Raw genomic sequence first — 24625 nt, 5'->3', positions numbered from 1 at the left:
AATCTGTGTACCCAATCCTGTTGGCTTTCCAGCAATACCGCTCCCTTGTTGAATGATGCTCCACCGGCTGTTATGCCTCCTGGCACCAATGAAAAGTAAACGTAGACCATGTCATTAGTTTCTATTTGGCTGTGACATCAGCGGACATGGTGGTTCAGAGAAAAAACAAAAATAATCAAACTTTAGAAGTGAAGGAAGCTTTTACAGTGCACCCACAATTTAACTTTGGAAATAAAAAAAAAAAATTATGTCTTTTTACCAGTAACCTTTTTCTTTTCAGGTAAAGTGGACCATTCATTGACGTGAAGGTTGTGTGGTGAATGCCCTTCTCACTAAATTAGTTATTGTATTTCGTGAAGGACTAATGACAAACCCATTATTCACTTTCTATGCCTCTCATTAGACTTTAATTTGGATAGCAGTGGCCATTTATCTTCAGAGGCACCCCCAACATAACCTCACTCTTATAATTCCTTCCCCTATAATTCCTTCCCCTATAATTCCTTCTCCCTGTAATTCCTTCTCCCTGTATGGTAATTCTCACCCCCTGCACCCATATCAATGGCAGGATGCTAGTTGTAAAGGTGCTGCCTCCGCACCCTGTTCCTATTGGTCCTGTGTGAAACTCTGTTGTAAACTTTATTTACTTTGAGCTGTACTTTATTAAATAGTTCAACAAATTAAAATAGACTTTTATTGAGGAATATTTATTTAGAAACCTAAGTGTGGTAAAACATATGTATATCTAAAATATGATTGCCAGTTTTCTTGAACAGACGCATCACAAACATGATTTACATAACTAACTTTACACAACTTCTGAACTGTACAGTGCAATGTCGTACCTAATATATGCAATAGAATACAGATAGATTTTTACAATGGAATATAAAAAATCAAATTAAAACAATCCTATGAATGTATAACTCTTGTTACATCCCTTTTTCAGTATGAAAAGCTGGTGTATAGAACTTGAGTGTATATAGGACTGTGACGATGCAACCTAAACCCATTTCACTAATAGATTTGTCTTGTATGTCTTTAGATCGAAACAAGTGCAGCAATCACCATGAAGATGGATTATTCTCAACCACTGCATTACAAGTGGGATTCGTGTTAAGGCTCTGTGTTCAGAGAAAAGGAAATCCCCACTGAGAAGCAACGTAAAGGACTGAGTTAAACACAGCTCATCGGCTCCATAATGTAAAAGAGGAATTGGTAGAGAGAATCTTCTCATGCCTTTACATCCTGGAAAGCCATAGATGTGCACAGAGAAAGTGAAATACTCTTTCATTCCAGTCAAAGTGACTGGCAATGCAGAACCTTGTTGCAAACAGGATTTAAGAAGAGATTCATACTGCTGTTTCTATAACCTGTGCATCGGTGCACAGAATAAGTTTAACCTCTGGATATATTTATGGAAATGCATAACCTCCCCTCTGACTTTTATTCTACTGCAGGGCTATGCATGAATATTTTCAGCAAGTCGTCATACAGGATTCTACAACAGGGCACATGTCGCTAAAACAATCCTCAACAATAAAAGAAAGTATTGCAGATCTAAATCAGTGAATGCGTCTGATCTTGAAGCTCTGAACTCATGAAACCTGTGCAATTGCATTCAAATTAGGTACATTCCTGTTGTTTTCTATGATAGGTGAAAGACAAGAAATTAGAAGTTGGGAACAAATTGTTCACGTTGTGCCTGGAAAATGCTTTCCTTCATTTCAGCACTGTGATTAGACAGAGGTGTGAACATGTTCATATGCAGTGATTGTGGGCATACTTTGGGTTCCTCATCATCCTTCCACGCGCATCAGGAGATGCACTGGAAAGAGGGGCCACACTCTGGTATGAAACTTGATAAATGTTTCCACTGCTCAGATAATCTATCACAGCGCCAACAAACACTCACTGCTGACAAACTGTACACACACCCTGATTGTGGGATAAGTGGCAGCGCTTCATTTGATCATATCCGCCATCTGCAAACCCACACAGGTAAAAGTTCCTATAAATGTGAACATTGTGGAGAGAATGTCTGCCACACATCTACTTTCTTCAAGGAACAGCTCACACATGCAGGGGGAAGACCATTGATACGCTTAGAATGTGGCAAGGGAGTTATGCAGTCATCAGACTTGATCAAGCACCAGGCAGTAAACAATGGGGAGAAACCAGACACGGAGTGTGAGCAGCATTTAAATCCGTCTGAGAGTGTACACCAGCGAAACCAGACCGGTAAGAAGCCACATGCTTGTGCTGAGTGTGGCAGATGTTTCAGGCAATCGACTGCACTGGAGAGGCACCAAACCTTACATACGGGGGAGAAGCCATATATATGTGGTGAGTGTGGAAAAAGTTACAGTCATTCATCAACCCTTATTTCACACCAACGAGTCCACACAGGCGAGCAACCATATTTTTGTAATCAATGTGGAAGAAAATTTAGCCACTCACAAGCATTCGTCCTACATCAGCGATTACATACTGGAGAGAAACCGTATACTTGTAGTGATTGTGGGAAGAGTTTTTCTCAGTCATCCATTCTTATGTGTCACATAAAAATACATACAGGAGAGAAACCGTTTACATGCAATGTGTGTGGGTCAAACTTCAGCCGTGCATCTACACTCGTCAAACACATGCGAACACACACTGGAGAGAAGCCATATAATTGTAGTGAATGTGGGAAAAGTTTCACTGTGTCGTCTGCACTGGTAAGACATAAGCGAAGCCATACAGGAGAAAAACCACAGTCATGCAGTGAATGTGGGAAGAGGTTTTTTGATTCCTGTGCTTTATTGTCACACAAACGCTTACACACTGGAGAGAAACCGTATACATGTAGTGACTGCGGTAAGAGCTTCACTCAGTCATCAACATTTATGAGACATAGCAAGATACATACAGGAGAGAGACCATTTACATGTAATGTATGCAATAAGAGCTTCAATCGGGCATCAACCTTAACTGGGCATTGGCGAACTCACACTGGAGAGAAGCCATACACATGTAGTGAATGTGGGAAGAGTTTTAGTGGGTCATCAACGCTAGTAAAACATAAGCAAAGTCATACATTAGAGAAACAACGAACATGAGGACTGGTCGACATATTGTGTTGAATCTTATACATAAACCTCTGCACAAGGGGTCCTTCAAATATGGTAACATCCCTTCTGCATTGTTGCTCCAGCACTGTTGAGGCTGGCCCTATGTGACCATGACGAGGTGAAAGTCCAAAGGGACAAAACGATGTTGGCTATGAACTGTTCTAGACAAGAAATTAATTAAAGGGTTAGATGTTTTGTTAATGAGCAAGAAATTAGCCTGGCACGACTTGGTGAAGAAATGTGTTTTATTCCTAATTTATGCATAAGCTAAATTCAAAGACCTACAAGTTCAAGACCTATGGAGGAAACAGTTAATTTGTTCAGTAAGTCAAGAAGAACATTAATTGCAATTGTTGTTTATGGCAAACCAGTAACATAAGAGGAATACAAAGACTGGACCTAAGAAAAGCAGTGACCTATGCTTAAGACCATGTTTATCAAGCTTGCCAAGTTAACTGAGAAAGCTAAAGGAACCGTCCAGTTGACACTGCAGCTAGAAGGGCGCAAACCAAAAACATGCACTTGAAATTCAAAAAGACATCTACAAATAACAAAGCATCACCACCTACGCACTTGAGGAGAACCTAACACTTCCTGCGTTCTATGCCCCCTCACAAGGCAAACCTCTGAACTGCAAGACATTGTAAAACAATATGAAGGGGGAAAAGTGAGTCCTGCTTCTTATACAATTGAGATTTGTAAATATGTGTCACTGTTGTAAAGATCCATGCTAATTAGAAAGATTAAAATGAGCTTGTTATGTTAGGCACATCTAAAGATTTCCGTGTTCAGTTAAAATAAATTAAAGTCATAACACCAGTAGTTGCCAAGCTCTTCAGTGACCCGATAGATCCCCGAGGCAAGGGTCTTACTAACATTTCCAGGACCCATCGACTGTCCCCTTTTTGTGTGGTGCTACAGTACACACCGGCAATACACCTTTTCTCTTGTTGGGTTTTTGTAACTGAGCTAATCGCCCACAAGCATTCTGAAACCAGTAAGACTCACAGTAAGAATTAGCAGAAAACTGACCTGTCTGGAAAAACCAGATGTTAAACATTTAACCCCTGTCCCCACACTACACTCTTAGACACTTGCTTAATATTTCTCCTCAACCAATTAGAACATTCACAGTATCCCTGCATTCTTCTAAGGGGAAATAATAAAATGGCTACTTGAATTATTTAAGTGCATAAGCATTACTAAACCTTTGTTACCCTCCAAGAGGCTGGTAATGATTCGCCTGTGAATGTGAATGTGAATTACTGGCCAAATGAGAAATGGACATTCCACGGGTCGCCAGGGTTTCACCCCAGTATTTCACCTGAAAAAAGACAGGTGAAATCTATCTGAAAATGGGTAATTCGCTCAGAAACTGCCTTTATCATCCATTCCAGCTGAAGATTCAGTATTGAATTGGCTGGTACAGGGATAGCACTACTGTGCTATAACGCTGGTGCTGCATCTGGTATTTCTGTGCCCCCAGTACTGAGTCACTCATGATCGGCTTCAGAGAGTAAGCCTTGAATGTTACATCACTCCACCTGCTAGAAGGAAAAGCCTTAAAAGGAGGTGCTAGGCAATTTCATGTTCTTGCAGGTTCCTGGGATTCCAGGGGCCACCGGCAGTATTTGTTACAAGCATTTCCCCCTGGAGTTTTAGGCCAAAAGAATGAGCAGGACACAGAGGATAAATATGTGTTAAGTATCTTGGGTGACTTCTTGCAGAATGTAAATAGTTTGTTGTGTTATTAGTGGGTAAGGGGAGCGAGCACACAGTATTAGAGCAATAAACGTGAGTTGTATGTCCATCGGCAGTTGGAAAAATTCCCAAACATTGGCTCTACTAACATGATGAACACAAACCATTTGCTGATATCCTTTTTCTGGGGCTGTCGCCATCACAGGTAGAAGGTTGTCATCAATGAGCTTTAGCGCCAGCAAAGATTATAAAGAACCACTTTGAAACCTATCCATGCTCTTCTGGTAATAGTGTCACAGAATGAATGCTCAATAGAAGCCATCTTCAAAGTCACTAAGAATAGCAAGTTTCATCAATGATTGTATGTGAGAAGAATGCATATCTGAACCATGCCTGCCTCTAAAACACGGTCCCAACAACAATTGTGTCTTAATCACGGATACCTTTACCATGCATGCCTTTACCATGTAAGCCTCTACAATGAATTTCATTGTAGAGTCATGTTTGTCAAGAGATATGCATGATGATCACCACTACCCTGACCCGTGCCCTAAGACCTATAAACGATCTTGCTCTGCCCTTAAAACTACCCCTTCCACTCTCCCTGAGCCCTAAAACATGCCTCTGCGCTGCCCATAAAACGATTCCTACAACCGCCCAGAGGCCTAAAACCCTGCCCCCTTTAAAAAACAAGTAACCTGACACCCCCTGCTCTAAGCCCTAAATCCAACCCCCTCCAAATCCGCTCCCAGTCCTTTAAACTACCCCGACTCCTTCAAAAAACTACCCCTACCTCTCCTACCCTGAACCCTAAAACCAACCCTCTTAAAAAAAAAATGACCCAACCCCTCCCATCTTGAGCCCTAAAACCGACCCCACCTCTAAAAATTAACCCCCTAATCCTGACCCCAGTCTGCATCTGGAGCTTCCTGTTCAGATGCTTCCTCTTCCTCTCCCCGCCCATCCGGACACTAGACCGCTATCTGCCTTAACCATGCATATGCATGGTTAAGGCCGATGCGTGGTTAAGGCCGATGCGTGGTTAAGGCCGATGCGTGGTTAAGGCCGATGCGTGGTTAAGGCCGATGCGTGGCTAAGGCAGATGCGTGGCTAAGGCAGATGCGTGGCTAAGGCAGATGCGTGGCTAAGGCAGATGCGTGGTTAAGGCAGATGCGTGGTTAAGGCAGATGCGTGGTTAAGGCAGATGCGTGGTTAAGGCAGATGCGTGGTTAAGGCAGATGCTTGATTAAGGCAGATGCTTGATTGAGGCAGATGCGTGGTTAAGGCAGATGCGTGGTTAAAGCAGATGCTTGATTGAGGCAAGTGTGGTTACGCTTGCGGGGAAACGTACGTGTGGCTCAGCCCACTTTGTAAAAGCTATTTCCCATCATCAATTTGTGCAGCGTCATTACTGATGTACTCACTTGAATATTCCAGTGATAAAAGAAGACATTTTAATGCAAACACTGACCAAGGACAAGAATCAACCTGCTTAAGCTTCAAGTGTCTTCCCTCACTAAGTACCAGAAATTTGAAGATGAAAAAAAATGTCATGACGCGTACAGGTCACAACATCCTTCATTCAATGTCTGGTGTTGAATGATGATCCACATTCAAACCCCTGGAAAAAGTCTTATTGATATTGTAATAGAAATAGAAAGTTATCACACCTTTTAAAAATTGTTTTTAACTATTGTTTCCTTCCTTTTCTTTGGCAGAAATGCTTTGCTCGTATATCTCCAGTCATAGTCAATTTAAATGCCTGAACCAACTTTTTATAATATTAAGTTGGAGTTATAAAGACAGATTGAATTTGTAACCTTTTCCCCAGTTGTCAAAATTCTTGTATTTCTCACTGAGGCATTTGTACTGGTCCCTTCATGTGAGCCTCTCTAGCTCAACATTAGGGACGTGGATTCTGTGTTTCGCCAAGCATCTTCAGCTAAACTGTACTGTGCATACCTGTGCCGTGTTCTTGGCGATGAATCTAAAGTTTGAGGAGTGAAGCAGTGAATATCCAAGTTTCTGGCTTTGGGGTACAGCACGAAGTTGGCTGGAGCTGTGGGTGTTTAACTGAAAATGTCACCAGAGCCGGAGTTTTCTTGTGGCCATGGTGGTGATATCATCCGGTGATTGAGAGGCGGCCTACAGGCCAAGAGTGGAACTGCACCAGAGGGGTTACATGTGGTGGTCTTCCTAGTATGGAAGCTGGTATGGAGCTGTAAGTGAGCAGATGCATGACTCTGGATCATGTCTTGGCATGTGGGGGTATCTGCACCTCTCGTCAGGTGGAGGATCTACACTGCAGCCCTGGGTACACTGATCCTGCCATCGGGGAGCGGGTCATACCTTTTCTTGCTTTGGTACCTATCTGAAAGAGAGAGATGGCCTCTGGATCAAAGCATGGCTTCATGGTGCTGTCTGGGCAAAGTGGTTGAATCAGGGAGCATTGTGCTGTGGCTACTGGACTCCTGCTAGGTGTATTATTTAAAGAGGCCCACATTCATACCTTACATTGAATAGCTATAGATGCACACAATAGAGGGACCCAACACACCAAACGAGGGCCTTGGCGCTCTACGCTGCTTTGACTAGAACATGAGGTGGCTACTTCTTTGTATGAACACGGCTCGGCTTAGGTAGTCAGACTAGAAGCAGGGAGTCTAAACCCACTTTCTGTGAAGAGGGCAAGCCCCTTAAAGACAATACAAGCTATGCACAGTATTTACAGTAGCTTTGAATGCAATCACTATCCAGACTGGAGGACCAGACGAGGCTGGCAGCATCCCGACTGGAGGAGCAAACATGACTGACAGTATCCCGACTGAAGGACCCGACAAGACTGACAGTATCCCGACTGGAGGACCAGAGGATGCTGGCACTATACCAACTGGAGGACCCGACAAGACTGACAGTATTCCAACTGGAGGACCAGACAAGACTGTCGAATCCCGACTGGAGGACCCGACAAGACTGGCAGTATCCCAACTGGAGGAGCAGACGAGACTGTCAGTATCCTGACTGGAGGACCAGAGGAGACAGGCACTATACCGACTGGAGGACCCAACAAGACTGACAGTATCCCAACTGGAGGACCAGAGGACGCTGGCAGTATCCTGACTGAAGGACCAAACATGACTGGAGGACCACACACAATTGGAGAACATGACAAGACTGGCAGTATCCCGACTGAAGGACCCGACAAGACTGGCAGTATTCTGACTAGAGGACCAGACGAGGCTGGCAGCATCCCGACTGGAGGACCAGACACGACTGGAGGACCAGACAAGACTGGAGAACCTGTCAAGACTGGCAGTATTCTGCCTGGAGAACCAGACGAGAAAGTGAGTATCACAACTGTATCCCGACTGGAAGACCAGATGAGACTGGCAGTATCCCGACTGAAGGACCAAACGAGATTGGCAGTATCCAGACTGGAGGACCCGACAAGACTGGCAGTATCCCAGTTGGAGGACGAGACTGGTAGTGTCCCAGTTGGTGAACCAGACACGACTGGCAGTATCCTGACTGGAGGACCAGAAAAGAGTTTCAGTATCTTGACTGGAGGAGTAGACGAGACTGGCTGCATCCTGACTAGAGGATCAGATGAGATTGGGAGTATCCTGACTGGAGGACCAGACGAGACAGGCAATATCCCGACTGGAGGCCCAGAAGAGACTGGCAGCATCCCAGTTGGTGGATGAGACAAGAGTGGCAGTATCCCAGTTGGAGGACGAGACGAGACTGGTAGTATTGTATTTTGCACACGTCTAGACTGACATTTGAAATCTTTTCCTGTTACCCTTGAATACAGAATTAGAATGCCTTTAGTTACTCTTGCCTAACCTCAAACCTTGTCATACCTTAGTTTCCTATTGTGTGAATATCTCGATCTCTTGTTCAAAGCTGTAGCACTATAGGAAATATCGCGAGAAGCTGTAGTAAATAAATATCCAAACCTGACATTAGCATCACAACCTTTAACTGTGATAGTTTCACCCCTTCCATGTGCTGCGTAGACTGGATTAAATACAGGGCAGAGACAGACTGGTCTCAGTCTGGGGAGGCACCACCGTCGCTGCACAATTGGTACCTGGTTGAGCAGCCATCATGACGTCACTTCGCTGCAGCATCGCCAATCAGGCGGAGGCGAGGGTGGGAGAAAGATGCTCGAAGGTCCATTTGATGCCATGGTGATGGTTCCTACATTGAGGTTGGGAACTGGGTCGGTGCTTGATGGGAGGGTTGCAAGCTGCACGCTTATAGTAATACTTCAGCGTTTTGCATGATTTGAAAGGTGTCCCTTGCATGACGAGGTGATAGATCCTCCTGGAGAAGGCAGCAGATCAGTTTCTCTGGAAAGAAGGTATGGGAGTCATTCTTACCAGAAATGAGCACACTCAGGTTTATGAGCTCTAAGGTTTGTGTTGAGAGAAAGTCTTTTTTTCTCCTCTTATGCCTAAAGTACCAGGGCCTCAAACCTAGCGACCAAACAGACCCTGGTCATGGGGCACCATCAACACTGGGGACCAGGGCTGGTGGGTCAAGTGCTTGGTGATGGATTCTGAGAGACCTGTCTGCTTCATAAGATGGAGCCCACTGAAGGAGCTGTTGAAGGGGGTCCACTTGCTGATGAAGATTCTTACTTTGTGGTTACGATTATAGTTGTCATTCCTACAACAAGAGACCCTGGTTACGAGTCCCGATCACTACCGTTGGGCCCAGTAGCGACCTCCCTGGCCCATCATAATGATAAGGTTAGCTGGAATACCACCAGCAACTTTGATTACACCTAGGAGTTTCATCTGCTGAAAGTCTCTTTGAGTGGAAGAATGGCGAAAGATATGAGATTATACAATGCAATTTCCACGTTATTTTCAAAAGCTTGTAATCTCAATTATTTCCACGCCTTCCAAGTTACGGGGACCCAGTCCATGGTAATTTTGAGGGGGGGGGGGGGAGGCAAATTCAAGTGTAATATAGTGGGCAACGTGAGATAAGGGCATGGGTTTACTAAATAGAAAAGCTTTGGCAGTATTTTGGGCTCATCGAGGCATGAAGATTTGTTTTGGCACTAGGATGTAGACACTTGGGGGCTTATTTATGAGAGCCTTGCATCACATTTGCACCACGCAAAGTGGTACATGCATGACGCAAGGCTCTGATTCAGATTTATGAAGCCACACAAGGCCACATTGCATGGCTTTGAGTGGCCTCCTCAGTCTTGAGTAAGACAACGCAGCACAAATCTCTGCCGGGGAGGTGTTCCATGGACGTTGCCACGAGTGCTCCCATGCAACTCTGAGTTCTGACACATTACCAGATTAACAAGCACTTGTAATCAGGTAATCTCCTCCTAAGGACAGACATAACGAGGACAAATATCTTTATTTCTCCTCGTTTTTTCTTCTTTTAATGTGTGTTGTATTCTCCAGCAGACTTAGAAGGAGGAAACCAACTCTGTGATTTGTTTTCTTGCAGGAAGATGCCCTTTCCTGCACAAAAACAATCCTGCTTACAACACAGGCAACCTTGCTCTACAGTGCAAGGGTGCCTATGTTGGCACTAGGCTGCCAAAGCTGGTCCAGCAACGGGTGAAAGGACAAGAATGCGCTGTATTGGATAAATGAGGTACATTCCTACTGTTGGACAGGCCTCGTGAAAGGGCCGCTCCCTCCCCGCATGATAAGGCCCGAACGCCGGCTCTCCCGGTGTCCCCAGAAGAACCACCCCGGCAACCCACCGAAGCAACCCGCAACCCGTCCCCAACGGGACGCCTGCTCCCGAACATCCCAGCATCGGCTGTCCCGGGCCCCCGTCTGCACCATTGCCCCGGCCCAGCCGCCATCTTGGACACTGCACCACGAGGCCGCGTGGCCTCAGCTCAACCCCAACCCTGGGCCTGGCCAGGCCCCGACATCGAGGCACCACCATCCACCCAGGAGGTGAAGAGACCACTTGGCAGGTCAATGGGAGAGAGGAGTGTCGATGGCTCTCCCCCGCCAGGTGCCGATCGCCCCCGGTCTCCCCGGGCCCTGGCTCCACCCCCCTGCTGGGTGTCTGGACTCCCTCATCCCGGACCTCCCGACCTCCAAGCGCGAGGGTCCGGACATCAAAGGAGGCCAGACCTATAACTGGGGCAGCTCCAGAGCAGGAAGGCAGTTGTATCCTGGAGTCGAGAGACACCTTGAAGAACTCATCCCCGACGGACTGCTGGCGCTGCCGCAGCCTTGCCTTGTGAACCATCTCCGAAGCCTGCTGGCGCTGCCGCTGCCGCGGCCCTCTGCAACGTGCATCTTCGTTGGGACCTGCTGGCGCTGCCGCGGCCCATCCTTGTGAACCATCGCTCTTGCCTGCTGGCGCTGCTGCGGCCCCTCTGCAAAGAAGTCATCATCGTAGCCTGCTGGCGCTGCCGCGGCCCTCCTTACCGAGAATTATCATCCTAGCCTGCTGGCGCTGCCGCGGCCCTCCTTGCCGAGAACTATCATCCTAGCCTGCTGGCGCTGCCGCGGCCCGACCTTTCAGACCTCCGAGCTCGAGGATTGTGAGCTCCTTTTGGCCGCCCTTGTACCGGACCGGTACCAAGACTGTCCCGCTACCCCTTACCCTACAGAGACTAGAATTGGGAGGATCCTCGTGTCCTGCCCCCACTGTATCGTTGATAACCTTGCCTCAAGAATCCTATATAAAGTGTGCAGATCGCATCCTTGTGTGGTGTCCATTTGTGGGGGGGAAGTTACTTGTCTGTAAGATCGCTGGAGACGGTCCTCACCGGAGGCCTCTCCTCCTGTACTCTGCTGACCCTCCGGGGCCCCGTCTAACATTGGTGGCCAGCAGCGCGATCCGAACCAACGCGTAATCGTACAGAGAGTAACTCACCCCGCGACACAACCACAATGACAACAAAAGAGAGCGGAACCACAGAAAAATTCCAGATGGAGAAACTAGAAGAGTATAACCACAGAGAACTAAAGCAATTCTGCATAGAACTAGGCATTGCTACCACAGGACTGAGCACGAAAGAAGACTTCAAAAAGGCCCTGGAATCTTGGGCAGAGACGGGTACGGCCGTAACCCAAAACCAAAGCCTCGAGGCACCGGAAACGAACACCACTCCGACGGAAGAAAGAAGATCGGGTCTCTCCCCAAAGGAGATCCGAGAACGGGAAAAGAGCAGGCTCCATGAATTGGAGCTGGCTCGACTTCGGTTGGACGGAGAACTGAAATTGGCGGAACAAAAAATAACATTGGAACACTTGCGGCTCCGAGAGGAGCGGGAAGAGAAACAAAGACAGAGGGAGTTAGAAGAGAAAAAGCTAGCCTACGAACATGAGCGCAACCTAAAAGAAATAGAGCTCCGGAAACAGAATAAAGATCTCGGGGTGCCCGAGCGCCCGAACACTCCTGCCACTACAGACCCTAAAGTCCACATCCCCAAGGATGTCGTCAGAGAATATTACCGGAACAACGATATCCAGCAATAGTTCAAAGCCTATGCGGTAGCCATGACCTCCCACCGGATTCCCCGAAGCGACTGGGGAGCCGGGTTATGGGGGAGGTTCGTCAACGAAGGGCGAGACGCCCTGCTGCAACTCCCGGACCATCAGATGACCTCCTACGACCACATGAAAGCCGCCCTCCCTACTCGATACGGACTCACGCCCGAGATGTACCGCCAGCGGTTCCGCGACTGCAAACGGATCCCGGGTACAACTTGGGTGGAGTACGTGAACTTTTTCAGCAGAGCATTCGAGGGGTGGATCAAGGGCAGCAAGGTGACCACTTACGAGCAACTCTTTGACCTTATTGTGTGGGAGCACCTCTCCAACAATTGCTTCGTCGAGCTCAGACAGCACCTCCTCGACAGTAAACTGACTGAACCTCGGCAACTCGCCGCCGAAGCTGACCGATGGGAAAGCACCCGAGTTGCCCGAAACGGGCCCAGCGAACCAAACAGAACCAACCAAGGACCCCATCGCCCCCGAGGGGGAAGAGGAGGCCAGGGTCGGGGCAGAGACGCCGTCCCGGTGGCTCCCGCCAGCAACGCCCCGCCCCCGGCCGGCAGGGGAAACCCCCCGATGCGTCCAGGGTTCCGAGCCAACGTTACTTGCCACCGATGCCAGCGACCCGGCCACTACGCCAACGACCCTAATTGCCCGAAGAACCAGAACCCTATGCCCCGCCAGGTCGCTGCCGCCGCCCTGGGAGAAGAGCAAACCCCAGAAGATTCTGAAGAGTACGAGGCCGACCAGCCCGAGTGGGAACCAGCCGCCATGTCCCTGGTCTGCCTAGGGGAAAGAGACATGATTCCGCGGGCTCCCCTACCCGCCAATACGCAGAAATACAGCCAGTGGGTCAACATTAATGGGCGCCAGGCTGAAGCTGGGGCCAGTGTGACGGCAGTCCGCTGTCATCTGGTGACCCCGGAGCAGATCTTGCCGAACGTTCTTTGCCCCGTCCGGTCAGCCGACAACTCAGAAAGCCTGTGTCGGATGGCCTGCGCCCCCTTCGAGTGGGGAGGAGTGTCCGGAATGCTGAAGGTGACTGTCCGCGATGATGCCCCAGTGGACTGCCTCCTGGGGAACGACCTCGAAAGTTCCCCTTGGGCAGCCGTCGAAAGAAGAGAGCACCTGGGGATGTTGGGCCTCCCTGAATGGGCCTGCATAACGACCCGGTCCATGACCGCCCGCGCCCTCTCCAGTCCCGAAGAACCCGAATGGCCAGAACCGCCTCCCCCGATCGTCCCGGAGGGAGACGCCCTAAGCGCCAATCCCCCAGAGCAAAACGAAGAAGGGCCCGTTCAACTCCAGGACCTTCCCGAACTGGCCCAGTGGCGTCAAGAGGGTAGTCCCACCCAGGAACAATTCCGACAAGAGCAGAGGACCTGTCCCTCCCTCGAGGGACTCCGGCAGCAAGCCCTCGCCCAGAGCGCAGGAGACACCGCAGGGACCCACTGGATTTATTGGGACAATGACCTGCTCTACAGTGAGCAAAGAATTGCTGAGCTGGGGGCCAGTCGGGTGCTGGTGGTGCCCCTCCGCTTCAGAGACTTATTTTTGAACTTGGCACACGATGTCCCCCTTGCTGGGCACCTGGGGCAAGACAAAACGTACAACCGCCTGGTAACTCACTTCTACTGGCCCAAAATGTGAAATGATGTCTCCAACCACTGCCGGGCCTGCCCCACCTGCCAGGCCAGCGGGAAGAGCGGCCGAAAGATCAAAGCACCCTTGCAACCCTTTCCCGTCGTCACCACCCCGTTCGAACAGGTGGGAATCGACATTGTGGGGCCCCTAGACCCTCGAACGGCCCAGGGGCACCGGTTCATCCTAGTCCTGGTGGACCACGCCACCCGCTATCCTGAGGCCATTCCTCTTCGGACTGTGACAGCACCCGTGGTAGGCCGAGCCCTGATGGGGATCTTCTCTCGAGTGGGCTTCCCCCAGGAAGTCGTCAGCGACAGGGGCACAAACTTTATCTCAAAGTACATGAGGTCTCTCTGGCAACAGTGCGGGGTCACCTACCGGTTCACGACCCCTTATCACCCGCAAGGAAATGGACTGGTCGAGCGGTTAAACCGCACTCTCAAGGGAATGATCATGGGCCTGGAAGAACCCCTACGTCGCCAATGGGACATGCTGCTCCCGTGCCTCCTCTTCGCCTATCGAGAAGTTCCCCAGAAATCCCTCGGCTTCAGTCCCTTCGAGCTCCTGTACGGACACCCCGTCCGGGGCCCCCTCAGCCTGGTCAAGGAAGGATGGGAGATGGCCCCCCAGAAGACCCCTCCGGACGTATATAAGTATCTCCTGACCCTCCGCAACCAGACCCGGCGATTCAGGGAACTCGCCAAAGCCAACCTTGAGGCCAGTCAGGAGGACATGAAGAAATGGTACGATCAGCATGCCTCCTCCATCGAGTTCCTACCAGGCCAGCAAGTCTGGGTGATGTCTCCAGTCGAACCCTGTGCCCTGCAGGACAAATGGACAGGACCCTTCAAGGTGATAGAGCGCAAGGGCCCTGTCACCTACCTAATAGACATGGAGTCCTCCCGGAACCCCCTGCGAGTCCTCCACGCCAACAGACTCAAACCCCACTTCGTACGTTCGGAACTCAGCCTACTGATGGCAACAGATAGTGGGACGGAAGAAGACTCCGAGCCCCTCCCTGACCTACTGAGGACCCGTGAAAAAGATGGCTCAGTAGAAGGGGTCAGACTCTCCGATGCCTTGTCCCCGGAACAACGCCAAGACTGTCGGGCTCTCCTGCTACAATTTGCGAACCTGTTCTCCCTCACCCCAGGGGTCACCCCCTGGTGCCTTCACGACGTGGACACTGCGGATAGTCCACCTATTCGACACAGGGCGTACCGAGTGCCAGATCGGGTGCGCACCTGCATCCAGAACGAAGTCTCCAAAATGCTGGCCCTAGGAGTGATCGAGCCATCCAACAGCCCCTGGGCCAGCCCAGTCGTACTGGTCCCCAAGGCTGCCGCCCCGGGCGTTGCCCCCGAGCTCCGGTTCTGTGTAGACTATCGGGGCCTGAACGCTGTTACCAGAACCGACGCTCACCCCATCCCCCGGGCGGATGAGCTGGTTGACCGCATGGGGGCTGCCCGCTACCTGAGCATCTTCGATCTAACAGCGGGCTACTGGCAAATCGGCCTCACCCCCAGGGCCCAAGAACGATCCGCCTTCTCTACCCCGGATGGCCACTACCACTTCAAAGTGATGCCATTCGGCATGAAAGCGCTCAAGCTACCTTCCAACGACTCGTGAACCAGGTACTGGCGGGCCTCGAAGAATTCAGCCCCGCCTACCTGGACGATATCGCTGTGTACAGTCGTCACTGGGCAGACCACCTTCACCACCTCCGAGAAGTCCTGCACGCCCTCCAGCAGGCCGGCCTCACCATCAAAGCCAGCAAATGTCAGATTGGCCAGGGGTCCGTGACCTACCTCGGACACCAAGTGGGGAGCGGTCTGGTGGCCCCCCTTCAGCTCAAGATCGCTGCCATCCAGTCCTGGCAACCACCTGTCACCCAAACCGAGGTCCGGGCCTTCCTAGGGCTCACCAGATACTACCGACGGTTTGTAAAGGACTATGGCAGCATTGTGGGGCCCCTCACAGAACTCACATCCAAGAAAAACCCCAAAACCGTCAACTGGACTCCGGACTGTCAAGCGGCCTTCGAGAAGTTGAAGGCCGCCATGTGCACCGCCCCCGTGCTCCAAGCCCCCGACTACAGCCGGGAATTCATAGTCCAGACGGACGCCTCAGATCATGGCGTTGGGGCAGTACTCTCTCAACTCAACGCCGAGGGAGTCGATCAGCCAGTGGCCTTCATCAGCCGACGCCTACTGGCTCGAGAACAGCGCTGGAGCACCATCGAGCGGGAGGCCTTCGCAGTGGTATGGGCCCTCAAGAAACTCCAGCCCTACCTCTTCGGTACCCATTTCAGGGTACAGACAGACCACAGACCCCTGCAATGGCTGATGCAGATGCGGGGGGAGAACCCAAAACTGTTGCGATGGTCCATCTCCTTGCAGGGGATGGACTTCACTGTGGAGCCTCGTCCTGGCCAGGACCACGCCAACGCGGACGGCCTGTCACGCTTTTTCCGCCTCGGCGAGGAGAGTACCCAAGAGGATGGGTGACTCTCCCTGCCTTCAGCTGGGGGGGACGCATGTTGGACAGGCCTCGTGAAAGGGCCGCTCCCTCCCCGCATGATAAGGCCCGAACGCCGGCTCTCCCGGTGTCCCCAGAAGAACCACCCCGGCAACCCACCGAAGCAACCCGCAACCCGTCCCCAACGGGACGCCTGCTCCCGAACATCCCAGCATCGGCTGTCCCGTGTCAGAATGCACCGATTATCGCGCCTGCCACGCTAAAAACTACACTTCCCATGAGCCTCGAGGCTCCTTTCAGGAAGTACAACTATGGGGTGGATGCGCATCCGGTTGCGCGTTATTCTGTGTCCTGCTTGTTTCCAGCGTGAGAGCGGCTGCTCTCCTCGCTACGCCTTGTTCCTGAACTGCCGCCGATCGGAGAGCTTCTGAGCTGTTCTCAGGTCTCCTCCTGCATGGATCTCCTTCCGTGAGGTTTGGAGCCGTTAAGAAGGTATCGTTGTGCTAATATCTTCCGCCGCCTTATTGCGGAAAGTGGAGTTCTGGACTTTTTGGTTCCGTCCAGAGGTGTCAGGGAACAACACCCAAAGACCCCGGAGTTCCACCTGTCTTGGTGCACAAATAAACAGAAACACGGGCTTCTCAATGGTGGCGTCAAAGACCAAAGGTTTATTACTGCAGGGACACAGAAGTCACAGAAACCACACATGGGCAGATTCTAGGAGCCTGTTCAATTTGTACAAAGAGGGTTGCTCCTTATATACTAAATTTTAAGCTGGGGGCGAATTCTTTACATGTAATACATTCTCAAAACCTTTGTGTCTAAAACAATAAATATTTGGCGTTACACAGGAACCATCGATAATATCTGATGCCAAACATTACGAAGAGGGGTTCCCACTAGTTCATCACAATCCCTTGTCAATATTGCATTCAAGAGCCGGACCGCCTCATCGTAAATTTCGTTGCCTCCCCCTAATAAAGATTCAGAAAGAAAGGAACGGAGCCAGGTGTGGAAGATAGAAAAGTGGGATAAGGGATGTTTGTGGGTTGTAAATGGGCAAGGCTACCGGCTTCGGCCGCCTAATCGTGATCAGGACAATGGACGCGAAGACCAGTTTAGCAGGACTGGCCTCGGGCAGAGGAGGCAGCCTTTGTCGAGTCATGCAGCTACAGCGTGATCTGGTTTAAGGTGCACGTGTCATGAAAGAGGTGAATCTCCGGCTAAGGCTACGTGTCCTTAATCGAAATGAAATGATTCAGAGGTTATTGCGTATGTGAGGGCAAGAAACACAAAATGGCTGCCATGATCTAAGATGGATGCCATGGGTAGATCAGAAATGTGTTCATAACAGGAGTGCTCTTGCTCGTAGCATAGCGAAAACACCAGGATGTGCTAAATGGATCATTTGCGGTTCGCTGATACCAATATTATGTATTTCCGACAATATTGAAAACACGGGTTCAAATCGTCACGGAACCTCAGACCCTCCTTTTGCCCTTACATAGGCAATTACTCAGTCTATGTCAGAATCTAATTCTATGCTCATCAGGTCAGTGACATGCTGTTGTATCATCATCCTTTCTCGTGCCTTTTCTCCAAACGCAGGTGGTTTCCTAAAACAGGTTGCAGCACAAAGGCTACACAGAGCTGGACCACACTGGATAATCAGGCAGCATGAGAAGAGGAATACTAAGATGACACCAATGACCATTAGAACCTTCCATCCCCACGCTGATATCAGAGTCCAAAACCACTCCATGAAGGACCAGTTTCCCTTGTCTACAGGAATAGAGTCTGAAATCTTGTGTAGCTTAGAGATCGCCTCATAGACAGTTGGAGCATTATTGGGAATAAAAACACAGCAGCTCGATTGGATCATTCTGCATACCCCACCTCGATCTGCAAGTATAACGTCTAGAACCATACGGTTCTGCAACGTCATGAGTCTATCCGCCTGAAGCTCAGCTGTCAAATTGCTAAGGGCATCAGCAGTTTCGGTAATAGTAGATTCAACTACCCGTGTTAGCTGACGTATGTTTCTACTATTGGCCATAGGCCCCCAGAACGGAAGGAAGCCTTTGAAGAAGTCTCCAGCTTCCTGACCAGCGGTATCTTCCTTGCTGAAAACACCTCTCGCTACTCTGGTCCTGTGGTAGTCAGATGATGCAGTGTATGTTGGAGGCAACAATCGAGCAATATAACATGACCCTGAAAAGTCGGCAGGCAACCATGTATAAGCTCTGTCTCGACAGATGAAGTAGGTACCCCTAGCAGTAAGAAAGGCAGGGGAAGAGTTAGCCGGAAACACATAAGTCTCTACGCACTCACTCCTCCCTAGCTGAGCTCTCGGATTTCTCCCATTACCTTGCAAACAGACCTGACCTCGGTGAGGTACGACCCAGATTGGAGTTGAGCTTTTACGCTTGCTTTCTCCCAAACTAAGGCGATACTCTGAAGAGTTCCAACTCAAATATATTCGCAATTCGTCTCTAGGGTAAGATGGAGTATTATTGACGTCCTTGATCATGTCAATAATTCCCTGGACTAAAGCTTTGTTGGCAGAGTTATATTTAGTGGAACGTGGTGGACGCGGAGGATAGGTTTCAAGGGCATAAGCAAAGATGGTTTGAAGGGCCTGAAATGATCCATTGTAGCTGAAAGGCAAAACCAGATAGGGAATGCCTTTATCCATAGTGTGGGGTATCAAGCCACACACCCAGCAGTCTGTAGTGTTAACCACCAGTTGGTGTTGGTGCAAGAGCTGTACAAAAGTGTTATTAATGAATTCTGAGCGTCGAGCTTGCTCGTGTTCAGGAAACGAGTGAAAAGAGTGTATAGAAGAAACAGTAGAAGTAGCAGGATCAAGGGGAGGTACTGTAGTTACTGGCACAAAAATCAAACTCATACCAAAAACGATTCCACCCACCAACGTTATCAAAACAATTAAAAATGTAATGGCACATTGTATTAAAAAGCATTTGCTGTGAAGAATTCTGTAAAGTCTGTTTCTGCGAACATAAATCACATTTTCTCGTTGCAGCGCAGGAAGCTCCATCTTCTACAATCCGCTCGCGACCACTGATGATGTGTACGTAGATGAAAATGCCTCTATCGGCCCTGGGAGTTCCCAGAACCAACAGAAAGATCGACCTTGTGTCAGACCCCCGCAGATTCAACTAAGCACACAGCCACGACCCTACGGCTACCCAGACGGCAAGGCAATTTTAAAAACAATAAAACAATAGCAAACTTCCTGGCTGAAGGCAAAAGTTCAATATTTCAAAATATCACAATAGGCAGTTGCCTGCTTTATTTGTCCATTTTACGAGGTCGTAAATCGTATCTTTGCTTTGCAGGTACTGTTTGATCGGCAAATAGCGTATCACTGGTAGCTGTTGCAGTGTTCAGGTTCGCAGATGACAGAGTTTTTTCTGGTGCAGGGGACAAATGTTCAGAGTTCAAAGGAGTCTTTTCAGGAGGAGAGTCAGAGTTTGGAGTGTCGGTGATCAATTTGGCATCGCTGAAAGGGATAAACTTTGGCGTGCGTTCAAATTCGGAGGCACCAATTCCCTTCTTCACCCAGTCGTCGTAAGGAAGTGGGAAAGGTACACGCTTAACATGAGATGCGTGCACCCAATGCTTGCGACCAGCTACACGAACTGCTGTTCTCGTTGCAAGCAGGACCTGGAAGGGGCCGACGTATCTGGGCTGAAGATTCTTCGTCCTCGCGAAGTTCCGGATTACAACTTGGTCGCCGGGTTTCAGCTGATGCCCTGGACTCTCCGGAGGCTTTGGCAATGCATCGAAAACCTGTTGGTGAATAAGACTCAATTTAGCAGTCAAGTCGTAAAGGTAGTCTATCAACATAGGATATTCTAGAGAACAAAACTCTTTAGGTCTCGGCACACCCCAAATATTTGCCGGGCGGCCAAAAACGATCTCATAGGGGCTAAGCCCCACTCTAGAATGTACAGTTGCTCTCGTTGATAATAAAGCCAGGGGAAGTGCGTCTGGCCAGGATAAACCTGTGGAGGCTTGAATTTTGGCTAGTTTTAGTTTGAGGGTGCCATTGTAACCCTCAACTAAACCAGCAGACTGGGGATGGTTTGCACTGTGAAACTTCTGTTTTATGTTCAGACCGGCACACACACTCTGCATAACTTTCCCTATAAACTCACTTCCGTTATCTGACCATACAATCCGTGGCATACCATATCTAGGGAAATATTCTTTGAGAAGAATTTTGGCAGTTGATAGGGCAGTATTGTCCTTTAGTGGGTATGCTTCGATCCACCTGGAAAAAGCACAAACTACCACCAGGACGTATTTCAGATTATTACAGCGATCCATGTGAATGAAGTCTAACTGAATCACTTCAAAGGGACAGGAAGGAGGAGCGAAGTGACCAGCAGGAGTTGGAATTCCCTTGCCAGGATTATGCATCAGGCATACCATACAATTTTTCACCACTCTCTCTGCACACTTACTGATCCCATCATTCTTCCAGACTGGAGCCAACATCTTACAGATTCCTTTAGAACTTATATGCGCTACTCCATGCGCCATCGTCACCACTGCAAGCACGTACGCATCAGGCAACATCCAACGCTGCTGTTCTGTCAAATCAATCCAACACCCATTCAAATCCAACTTGCCCGTACTTTCCCTCCATACACGTTTTTCCTCCTCAGTTGCCTCTTTCTGAATCTCTTTCACACTTTCCATTGTATCCTCACACATTCCAGATTCAGCAATCCACCTTGCGGACGTAGCAACATACATTCTACTCATCATGTCTCTAGCTGTCTGTTTAGCGGTCTCATCAGCAAAAGCATTCCCACGACCAACATCATCCGTGATTGCTTTATGAGCACTGCACTTTACAATCGCAACTTCAGTCGGCAAGGTTAGAGATTCCAACAGATCGTTAACTAGCTGACCATGTTGAATCTTAGTCCCATGGGACGTAATGAAACCTCTTTCTCTCCACAAACGGCCAAAACTATGGGCCACGCCAAATGCGTACTGACTATCTGTAAAAACATTCACTCTCTTTCCCTTAGCTAAAACACACGCTCTGGTTAAAGCTATTAATTCTGCAGCTTGGGCAGAATTCTGACTCACTCTTGCAGTCTCCACAATCGTCTTCAAAGTCGTTACTGCGTAAGCAGCACTCACATCACCATTCTCCAATTTAAAACATGATCCATCCACATACAGTGTGCCATCTGGATCTGATAATGGGGTGTCCTTTAAGTCAATACGTCCTTTTGTCTCTTCCTCCGTTCTAAAACAACAATCATGTGGCTCGGAATCACTCGACTCTTGATTAGCCGGCAACAACGTTGCTGGATTCAATACATTACATCTTTTGTTCTGAATATGACTCGCTAGTAATGTCAGCTCGTAACCAGATAGTCTCGCACTGGTAAGGTGTTGTGTCTTGGTTCGGTTCATGAGTGTATCCACCGCATGAGGAACCATGACCACTAGCATGTTGTTCATCACCAAACCAGCAGGTTGTCGAATGGAAGCCGCAGCTGCCGCTGTAGCTCTCAAACAACTAGGTAACGCTCTAGCTACCGGATCCAATGTTGATGAGAAATACGCACAGGGGCGTTGTTTATCACCAAATGTCTGTGTCAGAACACTCAACGCGCAACCTTCTCTCTCGTGAACGTAGAGCGTGAATGGCTTGCTGTAATCGGGTGTACCCAATACAGGAGCTGAACACAATGCTTTTTGTAACTCAGAAAAACTCTCCTGACATTCATCAGACCATGGCACCGGACTCGGAACATTTTTCCCAGTCAAAGCTACCAACGGTTTCGCTAAAAGAGAAAAATTTGGGATCCACTGCCTACAGTAAGAGGTAATACCTAGAAAGGCACGTACTTCTCTCTGTGTGCGGGGAACACTCATCTGCGTAATTGCTTTTATTCTCTCTGGGGTCAACTTCCTTCCCTCCTTTGACAAGGGATGACCTAGGTAGGTCACTTCTTGGCAGCAGTATTGCATTTTTGAAGGTGATACCTTGTGATTCAAATTGGACAAATGATGCAATAACGAGATCGTAGCTGCCTTGCAAGTTTCCTTGTCATCGGCAGCCACTAGATGATCATCTACATACTGCACTAGAGCAGAACCTGGAGGAAGGACAAAGGAATCTAACTGACTTTTTAGTGCTTGACTGTAAATAGATGGGCTCTCACAGTGGCCCTGTGGAGCGCGTTTAAATCTGAAACTGCGACCTCCTAGACAGAAGCCAAAAATATCTCTGCTTTCCTCGGCTATCGGAATGCTGAAAAAGGCATTCTTCAAGTCAATGACTGAAAACCAAGTAGCTGTAGCAGGAATCAATGTTAACAAGGCAGTAATGTCTGGAACCACAGGAAACTGTGGGATCACAATCTTATTAACTTCTCTGAGGTCGATGACAAACCTATACACTGGAGGCTTTGTAGGATCAGTTCGTTTCAAAATCGGTAATACAGGACTGTTACAAACATTTCCTCTAGTTTCTTCAACCACACCTTTCTTAATTAAATCTTGCACAATCAATAAAAGTGCACGCTCACCTTCACTAGATATTTTATATTGAGGAATTCTTGGAAATTTTACATTTGCTTTCAAAGTTACTACATAAGGGGGAGGAGCCAAGATGGCGACCGGAGCGGACGGGTAGACTCCCAGCTCCGCCAGCCCTTGTTTACCGTGCAGCTATCCTGACTTTGATCCTGGCGCACTTGCGGTGGATTGTAGGCGAAACGGCGCTGATCCCGGCGGTGCTTCTCTGGAACCCCTACCCGCCCGGCGACCGAAGATATCCGTCTCCTGCACATGGTCCCGGACCCCGCCTGCGAGAGCTCCTCCTGTTGTGCCTTGGAGACCGGCTGCCGGCCGGAGTGCTCCGCCGGCACTGGTGGCTGTAAAACCGGCGTTGCCCTTGTCCCGGGCCCGGCCGCACGAGAGGACGAGAGACGGCGTGGAAACAGGGCTGGACTTGTGGCACTGCTGCTCCCATCGCAACGGCGCCTTTGCTCAAGACTGTAGGCACGGGAAGAAGACTGTCCGGCCATTTTGGGTCGTACCTCCTGCATGATTCTTTGCCTTGTCAGCGGATACCACCGAAGGGCGCCTAACAGGGGTGGCATAACTTTTGGGCGCAGTGCATGGTGCTCAGCTGACGGCTGCGGGGCATTACGCCGGTGCTTTTTCTACTCTGGTGACCGTTGCCTGGCCGGTCACAGTGGCTGTGTGCGCCGCCATGCCGGGCGGGGATATTTGCTTGCCCATGCTGGTGACCGGTAATGCCCTGCCTACAGGAGAGCCCGAAACTCGAGGGATCCCCCTGGGGCACGAGGCCCAGGGGCTACAGTCTGCTATCTCCCTTGGCGCCGTCCTGCGAGCCCTGCGGGACCTCCGTACAGAAGTCCGCAACTGCCGCCGGGAACTGGGAGACAGTCTAGACCACACCACATCTGCGCTGCGGTGGGGCACTCCTGACCTGGTACCCGGTTGCTTCCTGTCAAAACCTGCACTGAGTGGGGCGCCGGCGCTTTCTCCTGCCTGCTGCACGGCTGAACTCGCTGTTTTTTCCATCGACGCCCAGGATCACCAGCCAGACGCCTCTACTCAAGACACTTTGTTTCCCCTCCCGGCATTGTGTGCAACATTGTGGCTGGATTTTACATTGCTTTTGCCTCGAGAACTGTCTGCTACGCTACAGTTGCCTTTTCCTCCTGCGCTGTGCCATTTGCCTATTTGGTTTATTGCATCGTGTACTTTTGGTGCTCTTGTGGAACTGACTGTGGCTTGGGACGGGAACCCTGCTGAATCATCGGGGCCATTTTGGGTTTTCTTCACGTTGTCGTCCTTCCTCTCGCTGCTCTACTCCTTTGTTGTGTGGTGGGCGGGCCGCCTCTGGGGAGCGCGTCTGGGGGAGTGTCCACGGTCGGGCCAGGGCTAGAATGTTTTTCTGTGGTTGGCGGCTGGGCGGGTGGACTAGGGTTTGGGACAGTATCCTGTTTAGCTCAGTGACCGCTGTTCCATAATACTTCGCTCCTGTATTGTTTTAATATCCGATGTTTATCCTGCATCTGGGGTCGAAGATACATTGGGGGCTGGCGGAGACCGGGTGGCCTGATATTAATACTATTGTACTAAGATAATAACTGCTTATTA

At 49.5% G+C, this 24625-nt stretch overlaps 1 protein-coding gene across 1 annotated transcript in view; it reads left to right on the top strand.

Moving 5' to 3' along the window:
- The window catches only part of LOC147736748 (uncharacterized), a 309489-nt gene that overhangs the window by 93645 nt on the left and 191219 nt on the right, over window positions 1-24625 (top strand). Inside the window, exon 2 of the mRNA XM_086953465.1 lies at window positions 1046-3063. Coding sequence (XP_086809591.1) covers window positions 1758-3063 — 1306 coding nt within the window. The 5' untranslated portion in view covers window positions 1046-1757. The remainder of the gene's footprint in view (window positions 1-1045; window positions 3064-24625) is intronic.

Source organism: Lissotriton vulgaris, chromosome 1_2 (genome assembly GCF_964263255.1).
Source record: "Lissotriton vulgaris chromosome 1_2, aLisVul1.2, whole genome shotgun sequence".
NCBI lineage: Eukaryota > Metazoa > Chordata > Amphibia > Caudata > Salamandridae > Lissotriton > Lissotriton vulgaris.
Note: the sequence above shows the minus strand (reverse complement) of the source record. Positions and strands in the feature narration are given on the sequence as shown.